Genomic DNA, 12140 nt, shown 5'->3' with positions numbered 1-12140 from the left:
TTACTCTTATGTAACCCTACTGACTTCAGTTTGGTTACTCTTGACTTACCAGCAACTAAAAGTAAAATCAAGCTCAGTGACTATACAACTCTGGCATCACCAGAGTTGTCATAGTGGGTTGGAGGGGGCAGGTGAAGTTGGGGCCAAGGACTTGCCAACCCTCTGCACAGGTCAGCAAAACTGGCCCAGCATGGTACACCATGTCAGTGTGTAGCAGCAGCTGCACTCCTCCTGCACTCCAGGAGTCACTCTGCCTGCCTGAGGCAAATGACTATTGGTGTTCCAGATGGGACAGTGTGTCACTGTGGTACCATCTCCCATCAAGCCCATGGCTGAAGAGCCATAATCTGACTCTGAGTCACAGTATTGCCTCAGAGACTGAAGAAAGTTAGCAGCTCGTGATTAAGCCCATATAACAGGAATCAAATAATAAAGATTGCTTGGAAATATGAGACTTGTGTTGCTTTTAAAAAATTACAGCTCTTTCCCTTCCCTCCTCACATACACCCACTTCTCTGAAATAGTCTACAGATGACAAGCAAGCTTACTTTGGTTGAATTTTTGTTGGGGGCTGTGACTGGACAATCAGGATCTGTAGGATTCAGGCAAGGTCGATCCATATAACCATGACCAACCTCTGCTTTATTCAGCATCTCCTCCCAGCTCTCTACTTGATAGTTTATTTTTTTTAACTCTTCCAAGAATTCTAAGGGGTCAAAGTTTATCCACTGCAAAGGAGGTTTCCCTCTGTAAAAGAAATTAGGGGTAGGAAGATGGAAAATACATTGAAGAAAAGCCTTTAGTTTTCAAATCTGTATTTGTACAAAGACTAGAATGCTATTTTAGCTATTTTGAGCTGTAATCCACTTTTGAAACCTATTTTATCAAATGAAATATATATTTTAATTGGTTTTGTTTATATATTGTCTTCATGTAGTCCTGATGCAACCTTATTTAAAAGCCCCATAGATAAAGATCAGCCTTATCTTTTTTGTAATAAAGGGAATATTTGCATGTTAATTGCAGTAAATATACTCACATAGCCACCTTGCCCTCCACCCCCCAAAGGCAGCCAACTGCTGCTTCAAAGCAATACCGCCAAAGGGGAGTGAGGGGGACAGAGGGGAGAAAGAATTTCACACAGTGTCAGATTACTACTCGTTTAGTCTAATAAATGTTTTTCAAATGTAATCAGTCAAAATATCTGATCTTTATTACCTCTAATACTACTGTGCTCCTTCCAATTCTCTGACAGCTTGGCAATCAGCAAGCAAACTCCCTGCTGCCACGGCCATCACCACTATCCCTGCCACTTGTCCTACCCCCCACTTTTGAATTTGTGATGTTGATAGACCAGAAAGGCTTTTGGCAGCCTTATTTTGTGGTTCAAACCACACTGTATCTGCTTAACCAGGCTTGAGTCATTATTCCAAATCTCCCAACCAGAAAACACAAAACCCCTTATTTCCCCATCTAAGACTGTACACTAAAGGTTAGGAGATGGCCATTGCAAATTGCTTTACAGACACATGCAAACCAGGGCAGAAACAATAACTCAAATGCTAACTCTTGCATAAATAACCAAAAATGTCTGCACAGATTAACAATTAACTCTTTGAAGGACTGAGTGCATATAATATCACAATAGTATGCTGTGGAAAACCTCTCATAAAAGATACTATTTTTGTTTCTTTAATGATCTAATAAACAAAGGATTAGCTTTCTACTTCTTAGGAAGACTTGAGATTTTACTCTTGACAATTATCCACGTACATTTATCCACAGCTAAGCTAAACTGAATTCTCAAGCAATCAATGCCTTTGTGGTTTTCAAGGGCAAAAACAAAGTTTATTTCCAAAAAAGCAAACAACTTTAAAAGGTCATAAAAGGCTGCATTTTCTTTTGCATGTTAATGTAATAGTAAAAATAAATGAAGATTAATTTGATGCCTACAACTCAGCTTCTGAGGAAAAAAGGAAAAAAAACTTTGTGGAGCTCTTTTTGTTCAATTAAAAAATAAAATCCATATACATTTTCTGACTCATCACTAATGTTTTTATTTCTTGATTAAACCAGCATCTGAATAAACAATGGGAATGGAATGTGAAAACATGCACAGTTTTACAATTTAAAAACCCCCACAGATTAAAAAATAAAACAGTTCACTTACAATAGATAGGCAGTCCCTGCCTGTAACTTTGCCCCCTCCCAGAAGCAGTCCAAAGGTGTGATGATTAAACAAGGGTAAAGATATTCTATAATCTGTCAAAGAAAGAAGAGAAAAGGGAAAAAAGCAAATACATTTAGGCTCGAACATATCAAAGTGCACAAGTGGAAGTTATTATGAAGAGTGGGGAAGTAAAATGTGTAGAAACCAAACTCCTGGTATATCTACCTGGTCCATGTACCCTGCTTCTGTGATAAGTTCTCCTGATTTAAAACATAAATGCTCCAATTTCCATTGTCTGTAAAAAATATAAAGAACAAAAATTTCTTCCACAATCAAAAGAATGCTTTATATAAACACAACACACATTTAAAACTGCAATTCACATACGTAGATGCCTCACTTCTAGGTGGTAAGTACCGAGAAAGGGAGGTCTCCTTTGGAGTTAGCACCCCACACCTCACAGTGCAAAGGCCTCTTTTGGTGCATCTACAGAGTTTGTGTTAGGCATGGCAAGTAGGCATGGTATAAAAGTAATTAAAAACAATGGAGCTACTCTTGGAGCAATGTGTTATTCAATCTGAATGAAGGTGGCAGGATCTGGCTCCTGTAAGTGGGACTACTGACAGCGTAAGGCACTAATTAATGTGACTAAAGAGGGTGCAGGCAGGAGGGACAGAATCAAGCTCAGAAGGCTAGAACAATCCTAGCCCTAATTCATCTGTGCTGGAGAGTAGGAGGAGTTAAGAGTCTACCTCCCAGTTTGGCTGTGTTACAACTATCATCATCTCAGCTTCTAGCACTCAGGAAAGTACAGGAGCTATCCTGGACATATTCCCCTAGAAACGAGAGGGCAGGAAGGGACAGGGCATAAGCAGGACCATGGCTCTACCCATGCTGGGCACCAGCTCTGATAGATAAGTGTGTATCAGATACTTCCCCAACCAAGAGGTAACCCTGGCAGGAACTGCGCCTCAGCGGGGTACCTAACTCTACTATCTAGCCCAGGGTCAACAGTGGATACTTTTTGTTAAAAGTCATCCTTATTACTAGACACATTTATTCCTATTACTATGCTTAATTTTATTTTTAGATAGATAATTTAATCAAGCAGACCTCAGATACATTAAGCACCTGTACAGAGACTGAGAAACCCAAGTTTGGCATCCTTGTGTGTACACCAAATCAATCGGGACTCCATTCCCCATCTATTCGTATAGCCCTGTTCCCAAAGTCTTGGAATGTTATCTCCACTAGTGTCCACAGTCATTACTTGTTTCCTTCAGGTGGCAGTGAGTGAGGGCATCTCCAGTGTGGAGGGCTTCTTACTGCTCTAAATCCCACCAGGGAGGTGCTAACACCACATGCAGGTTCTGTGGTGCAGTCACCTCTACTTTACCAAGCAATAGTCTGATACTGCAGGACTACTCGTGTGAGTAAAGGTTTCAGGCTCTGATCCAACGCTTCTTATCTTTACTTTATTAATTGAGACCCAATCTCTCACTGTTATAAAACTTTCAAATATCTAAGTCCTTGACAATCAAATACAAATCAAAATGCAGTGTCAATGAAAGGTGTTCTGAATTGCTAGCCTTTCAAAAATGCATGTAAAGCAGAGAATAAGTCTACATGTTAGATCCACATAAGATCAGAAATGCCTTTGCTTCCCCACCTTACCTGTTGTACATATAAACATGTACCCTGCTGGCTTGAAGTGCAGAGTCAAGGTGCTGTCTGAGTGCTTCTGTTGTTAGTACATTAGCACCATCTTCTTGTGGTGTTTGAATCATGAGCTGGGGATTAAACATGGCCTCTTCTCCAATCTTCTGGCGTGTGTAATTTAACTCCCGACTCACTCGTCCACCAACTGACAGACAAATATTTACAGCTTTGTATTAGCCAATAATTTACTCTAAATTCACATTATAAGAGCTCACAGGCCACCAATAAACTTCACCACAACCATGGAGTATGTGGTAGTCAGTTCTGAGCTGAAGTAATTTTAAAGTTAATATTAAATTCATTTTGCCAACAATGTAACAAAAAAGTTTTCTTCATTAAAAAAAAAAACCCACTGTCTGGACTACACTAAAAGAGTGATGCATAAATTAGAGGCTGTTAGACACATGCTTTTTCTACATTATAATCAATATTCCAGAAGTAGAAATTTAAAAAATAATTGAGAAACCTTTTCCTTACAGACTAGACCAAATATTTCTATGCTACAGTTTCTTACACTTGTATAAACAGTCTGCTCCTATAGCACCTTTCAACATAAATGGCTTCAATTTACACTCTTCTAAATACTCTGGCAATGGCAGAAGGCAAAATGTTTCTCTTCAGTAAAAAGGGAGGGAGAAGGAAAGAGTAAATGAGCATGAGTACTTCTCTCTGCCTTTCAGAAAAATTTAAAAATATTGCTAAGTTAGGTTTAAATAATGAGGTGCAGTTTGAGGGCAACAGAAATAATCACCTAAATTTGAGCAATCTACCCTAGTCATCTAATAGCCACACAATGTGCTGCCATGCAGTGGATCAGAATTTGTGGACTAAGTTTCGTCCTAAGCACACATGGGCTGTACAGCCTACTCCATATCAAGAGATGGCAGACAAGAAAAAAGGGGAATACTGTGTAATACTGAAGGGCTCTAGAGGCAGTCATATTCAACTTTCCTTGCCACCGAGAACTAAACAAATGTGGGAAATGGGTGAAGGTAGTCTCCCCACTGACAGCACCAGAGCATTCAGCTAAAGAAACTATTAATATTAATTTCATGTTGGATAGAACTTTATTCCTCAGGTAGTCTGACTGACATCAATGGGACCACTGGCTGAGAAAAGTGTTACCCAGTGTAAGTACAGAAGGCTAGATTCTGGTACCCTTAAATAAAGATACCTCAGCTTCCTTCTGTCAAGGAGTTTACTTAGTTTCACATTCCAGGAAGTAAACAGTCTTTGGAGAAGTAAATAACTGTTTGCACAAAGTTCTTGGTTCCTTTTCTCCACCTATCATATGTGGCATTACCATCTCCACATGTTGTAATAGATACCAGATCACAATCAACATTAGCATCAGACACTTTACTTTTAACACCCCAGTTACTAGAGCACACCACATTGTTTCACTGGGATTTTTCATTTATCACAAATGAAATAAAACAACACAAAACTGCGTATATGGAATTCTATCCAAGAAATGTACTTGCTATTTCTCCTTTTTCAGTTTTTTACATTAAGTGAAACAAAATTAAATGCAAACACAAATCAAACTGTGTAATCCAAATCAAGTTATTGATCTAGATTGAAAAGCTATTTATCCATACATCGATTTCTTGAAGGTATGGAATTGCACTTATGGCAGCTGTTAATAAAATCTGACCGCTTTCCTGATAAGGTTAATCATTAACCTCACTTCTGTCTCCATAGGACAATGCTCTGTGTCATTCTAACACAGTTTGACTCATCTTGCATAGGTGCTAATGACACACTTTTTATGTGGGATAATCTATAGTTCTTACAACAAAAGTCAGTCTCTGCACTCCTTTCCAAAATCCTTTAGATGCAATCCATTCAGGACTGAAATGCCTCTTCTCTATGTTTCCACAGCACCCACCACAATGATGCCCCAATCTAATTAGGGCCTTTGGGTGCTACCATGGCATAACATAACACAACACTACAACATGCTCTGCCATTCCACTCCTGAACACATCACTTTACTTTTGGAATCACTGGAATTTAACTCCATTTTAGCCAACAGCTCAAATCTAATGTAAGACAAAAGACATTCCCCATCTCTGCTGAAAGTGACCAACTGTTTACTATCAACAAAAATTATTGCTTCCTAATCGAGGTGCTGTCAAACTATATTAACCTCAATGAAGAAGGCAGATTTAGCTAATCAGAATTACATCACACCAGTCAGTTGACAGGAGAGAAGCTATTCTTTCTTTTACATTCAATATAGGAATAACAAAACAGTTCAAGAAAATGGGCATATTCCTCAATATGTTGAAAATGTAATGTGCTGCAGCATTCTTGTTAAACAGACATCACACCATTTATTAATTTTTTCCTAGTTCCATTTGGTATTTCACTTACCTCAATAGGATTAAAACATGGTTTATCAGACTCTTTTTAAAGCATTTTAAATGATGTAAAACACATACAAATCTATTTATAAATTATATTTAAAAGGAACAATCTGAGTGACCACCAAAGATAGATATGCAATAATATATATATAGATTGGAAGCAAACAGTTACATCAATCGCCTTTCAATACGTACAATGAAGAGAGGAAGAAGAGGCAAAAATAAGAAATATTTTCTATTCACTATTTGCTTTTATTCATTTTAAGAATTTAAAGACTTCATAATCAGCTGAGTAATCATCATCTTTACAACTGCTACAGCCTCATGTGCTCTGCCCTTGTCTTGCAAGTATCCACAACTAATGCTGAAATGACTCTTACAAGGCAGACACCATTAAAAAAATAATGCCATTAAACTCTACTTGAAGCTCTCAGTCTTATTATGTACTCAAAGATATTCTAATACCTCACAAAACATGCACACTCTGTTGTGGGTCATTCTTTACATATATTTAACAAACATAAATATATACTGCATGTGTCAGAAAATTCCTTCTGAATAATAGGCATTGTGGAAAATCCTGTTCGTCATCAAAATGATGGCCTTTTTTGTTGTTGTCTTTTTTCCTTTTATGTAATGCATTTTTATGTGGGAAAACAAGAATACTTTTTAGTCAAATATCTACTAAGATGTGCTTAAGTCAATGACCTATAATAACAATCCATCTAATTATATTTGTAAACAATGTTGCATGTAGAAATATCTTAAATGGAAGAGAGCAAAGAAAGTAAGGACATTTCTGGTTTGATGTTTTGATAAAATCCTTGAGGGTCATGTTCATGGTTTTTGATATTTGAGCCACCTGATGGCATTCTAGTCCTGTATTACATGATTCCTTATGATTTAAGTGTCTGTAGAGCTGAGCTGGTAGCATTACTGCCTCCAGGCTAGAAGACAGATTTAAATTACAAATCAGTACTTGGGCTCATAGCCAGTGATTATACTATATTACAGTATGTGTACTATTCTCTTACAGGTGCCATCAGATTCTAGGTGGCTGTGTGGAAATAAGACACCAACCACATCCCTTTGCAAAAATCCGGGGTAATAAAAGCAGTGTCCTCACCAACATTCCTCTGTTAATAAATCAGTTTTTAATGCTCAAGAATGTGTGTGAAAGCTAGTGCTGAATGTTGGATCACTTCTGTATTTGCATACACTCCCAGGATCTTCCTCTCCACCACACTTCAAAATAATTTTCATATTAAATATCAGATCTTGTGAGAAGTGCTAGACCGGCATTCCCCAAGAAGACCGAAGTCATCTATTCATGAACAGGACTGCTACAGAACAGGAAGTACCATGCAAGCTTCTCTCACAGTGACCTTGAAAGATCATCCGTAATAGTACAGAGTAATTCAGTTTCCATGCATATTAAGGGCCTGATTATGCTTCTGTTGAAGTAAATGGAAGTTCTCTACTGACTTCAGTGAGAGCCAGATCAAGTGTAAATCCTTTGCCTTTCTTGGAAGACTGTAAAAAGTGCTAATTGTGATGTGGACACTAGTCCACTAAAAACTGGACTAAGACCATCAACTTTTTTCTGAGACCAATGAACAGCTGTCAGGTGGTAACAAGTTTTAGTCTTCTTTAACCTGAGGCAGATTTGAACCAGTGACCTAGAGGTGAAAGGCACTGTATCTTATTACCAAGCCCTTGAGCCACCCTCCCAGTACCTCAGTCATCACTTTGTAAAGTGCTTTACAATACCTTAACTATGAAGAACCTTACATAAAACTAAATTCCGTTCTGCCTTATTATATAGCTCAAAATACTGACACACGTTTCCCAAACACAGTACAACAGTTCAGCAGTACTGAACTCTTTTCATTCTAACTACCGTCCTATATTTGTTTTCACTTTGGCAATTTCTAACTGCCAGTCTTCCCCTGCCTTACTAATAGTCTCAAAATGATTATGCAATTCAATTCATACATTCATTTCAGTAACACTAGCTTACACTTCATTGTCTTAGTTATACCTGTCTCATAAGTAGCCTCAAGTATTTATAAGTATTACATCAGTACTCATTGAAAGCACTCTGGAACCTGTTGTTAGAAATTGGAATTCCCTTTGGATAAAGTAATTTTATTAACAAGCCTCTATTCTGCTACAAACTTTGACACAGAAATCACAGAATGAGTGACAGCCAAAAGCACTGTTCATTAATTTGCTGTCCACCTTATTGTTCGAGAGCATTAAATATTTCTCTTTCAGAAAGTCCTGTAGTACCTCATTTCAAATGAGTGCCATTACAGTATTGGACATATTCTGGGGATTTATTTATTTTTAAAGTAAGGATACTTTTTTGTAGTTACTTTTCACCCAACTGTACTGTAAATGACTTTAAATTATTTAATGTAAGTCTCTCCCAAAGAAGATCTCTGTAAACAAAATATACCCTTGGATTTTTGCATATGGATATCTAACTTCATGTATAAAGGACAGAATTTGGACACAGAGGCCAAAATTTTCAAGAGTGACTATTGTTTTTGCATGCCTCTGTTGTTTGGTGCTCAGCTTGATGCACCTAAATGGGGCTTGCTTTTTTCAGAAAGTGTTGAGTACTTGTTCTCTTAGAATCATGCCCCTTGACAATGTCTCCATTTGGACACAAAAATCGAGGAACCCAACACCAATAGTCACTTCTGAAAATCATGCCCGAAGTTGTGAAATTTTCTTAAAGTACAGGGAACATTATATTTTTCGTTTTCAGTACTATACATCTTCATTTTTAGATCATTATGGACTAATGATGCTGGTTTGCCATCTATTTTTAAATCTATTCCACCTAACAGAGCACATGACACCAAGAATCTAAATATATGTCTCCACACCCCCACACTAAAAAAGAGAGAGATTGTTCCAGTTCGGTACATCTTCATATTCAAAAAGGCATGTAAAGGCAAGGCTTCCTTTCCTATCTCTTCTTAAGTGTTATAGAGTGCTCTCATTTATTGTTTGGGCAATGCTAAGAGCAAGTCTGCAATACCAGTTATGACCTAAATAGTGCAGGCAACTACTTTATAATAAAAACAGGGATTGAAAAAATACATCCATGATAGATTCTGGCCTGAGAACTAAGCCTGAGTAACTGGACTGAAAAATAGCTGTGTGGCCACACCCACAAAATGCTATGCCCCTGCAAGTTCAAAGAACAGAACACTTGTCTACTGTACCAATTTGTCTACTCTCTGTTTAATACATTTTAAAAAGTTCAGCTCATTACATCTCTTTTGTTATACCTTCTTTTCCCTTTCCAACTTCACTTTTCCTTTTTTTCTTTTTTTTTTCCCTATAAAAAGTTTGTGGTTCATCCTTTCCAGCATCTGTTCTTTTCCTGCTCTCTGCAACCCTTCAATCTATTTTCTACCTCCTCCCTTTGTTTTCTGTCTCTCCTTCCTTCTCTCAAAATCAATCTCTCTCTATACATATATAAAATGTATCTACACATATACACACTACATACATTTTTTCTAACTTAACCCATCAGTCTTTTACTCATTCTTGCCTACCCCATGCACCTCCAAACACATACATGCTCCGAATTTTACCAAAGGCTTACGAATCAGAGGACTAACCCTACTGAAGGCCATTACAAAAGATGGAAGGGTGCCCTACTGCCCAGGTAAGAAGTCAATATCCTATCCAGTTGTGGAGAAAAAGGTAGGTGTTGGGATTTGTACCAGCATGTTATCTCTGGACAATTTCCAGCAGCTCACTATCCCCCTTTACCCACTCTCCAACCTTTTCTGGCTGGAAGGAGGAAGAGCCTTTCCTCCCCCACCCCAGTGTTTCCCCTTCTCGCAACTCTCTACACTCAGGCTGCTGTGAGAGTAAGAAGGAAGTGTGTCCATTACCGTACCTCTCCCAGCCTCCTACCTGTTGAAGTGGAGGAATGTACTACTCTACCCTTTGCTCAACTTTCTGATTACTGCTCAGGGGATGCTACCCCCACCTAATCTCTGTTTGAGTCCTCCCCATACACAGTCCTAGTGATGCTCAGGGCTTTTCCAAGCAGCAGCAGGGTGAAAGTGATCTAGTTTTGTAATAACTATGTGCACTGAAGCTTACTGGTAAGACAGATTGATCTTTATCTACCTGCTCTCTGTTGTATAGCATGTTTTGGGATTTCACAAGTATATACCTGTCACCTGACAGGAGGCAGTATCCATCATCTCCAATGACATTTTTCTTTTTTATTATTAATCAAATGCAAATACAACATATCAATTGAAAAGATCAGCACAAACTAATACTTTCAATTAGTATCCAAACAGAAACTTCTAGAGTGGAAGTTTATCCTGCCTCTTACTGGACAGCTGTCAATAACTACTGTTTCTGAACCTTAATGGCTTTCTGATCAAACAGACACTTCTTGTTCTCAAAACAGTTCCTTCTCTAGTGGCTTGTTGGGCATATGAGATGGATCCATCACCTGCACTTTATTATTGGTGCTCATCATCTTTTCCACTGTCAGAGATTGGGTGACCATGTGTTATTTTAGTCCAAACATGGGCACTGTCAGACGTATTCTGGATGTCCACAAGATACAGAGAGTCAATGTCCTTCATGGTATTGTTTAGATGTTTTTGTTCCTTCTCTAGGACTGACATTCAGGGTGCAGATGGTATAAGCTGTTACCATGGCAGATTGCCAGCCATTTTCTGTTTGAAATCCAGTATTCGCTCCCACTCGCAAAGGTGGCAACTGGCATGTTTGTTATTTCTTCTGTTGTGTATTGTTCTTTTGTAACTACTTCAGTGTAGTCTGGTTTATGAAGAAGTTTGGACACTAAAATCTTTGCCCTGCCCACAAATTTCTGAGCTGGTGATCCTAGTAACACATTGTGAGGTATGCTTCAATATGCTAATGGTATGGCAAGTAAGATTCATTTGAATTTCTGAGCCTTACAGCGCTTCCATCCTTCCAGTTGACTCCCAACACCTTCTTTCATCGAGTTTCACACATACCAAGGATATCGTATCTTATCCTTTTCTTCTCCTCCATCAAATGGTTTAATGTTTCCTCCCTCGCCAGCAACCTACAATTGTAAGTACACACAGCGAGGGTTGTTCTTTTCCATGTTGGCCTAGCACCTGACATTTTTAGCAACCTCTCGTTGCTCAATTTCCACTCCACCACCAAAGAACATGAGATGAGAACATGATGAGAGGCAGTGAACTAAGGCCCGTTTACTCATGTTGTTTTAGCCATTAACTTTAAGCCATCCCACTGGCTAGGCGGGCAGGCATACATACCTCCTCAAGCTTAGCTAGCCTTCAACCTCTAAGGAGAAGGAAAAATGTTCTTTCCTCTGAGAGAGCAATCCCCTCCTTGGATTGGATATTCCGACACCTTTGTAGCATGGTTTGCCCTGCTACCATAGCTGTCAGATGGCCAGAGTCACCGCTGCACCACGATGAGGCGCTGAGGTAGGATTTTGCAGCGGTGAATTTATCAGAGTTTTATTAAAATCCAGTTGTTTACTATTTGAACTATCTTTTCTGCTCACCCATTTGATTGTGCAAAATAAGGGCTTGATGTGGCATACCTATACTGATCTATCAGAAAGCTTTGCTGTATTGAGTCACTTCTGAATTGTGGGCTATTATCAGCTATTAACCAGAATACCGTGGTGGATCAAGCTGTGATCTGTAGTGTCATTACAGAGTCACTTGATGTACTGTGCAACAGTTCAACTGTAAAAAAAATACAGGATAATCTTTCCCATTTAATTCAAACAGATCTGTGCCAACCTCAGACTAATGGCAATCAGGGATATCATGTAGTGTCAGTGGTTCTTTTGCTTGTACTTA

General features: G+C 38.6%; 1 protein-coding gene across 3 annotated transcripts in view; it reads right to left on the bottom strand.

The window, feature by feature from the left end:
* Positions 1-12140, bottom strand: part of PTCH1 (patched 1) — a 76355-nt gene that overhangs the window by 44139 nt on the left and 20076 nt on the right. For all 3 annotated transcript variants that reach the window (XM_050945566.1, XM_050945568.1, XM_050945567.1), the window contains 4 exons: positions 3845-4034; positions 2396-2465; positions 2171-2262; positions 549-747 (listed from right to left, as the gene is read on the bottom strand). In XM_050945566.1, coding sequence (XP_050801523.1) covers positions 549-747; positions 2171-2262; positions 2396-2465; positions 3845-3975 — 492 coding nt within the window. In that variant the 5' untranslated portion in view covers positions 3976-4034. The remainder of the gene's footprint in view (positions 1-548; positions 748-2170; positions 2263-2395; positions 2466-3844; positions 4035-12140) is intronic.

This window comes from Gopherus flavomarginatus, chromosome 3, assembly GCF_025201925.1.
Source record: "Gopherus flavomarginatus isolate rGopFla2 chromosome 3, rGopFla2.mat.asm, whole genome shotgun sequence".
NCBI lineage: Eukaryota > Metazoa > Chordata > Testudines > Testudinidae > Gopherus > Gopherus flavomarginatus.
The sequence above is the reverse complement of the archived record's forward strand: the minus strand, read 5'-3'. Positions and strand labels throughout refer to the sequence as shown.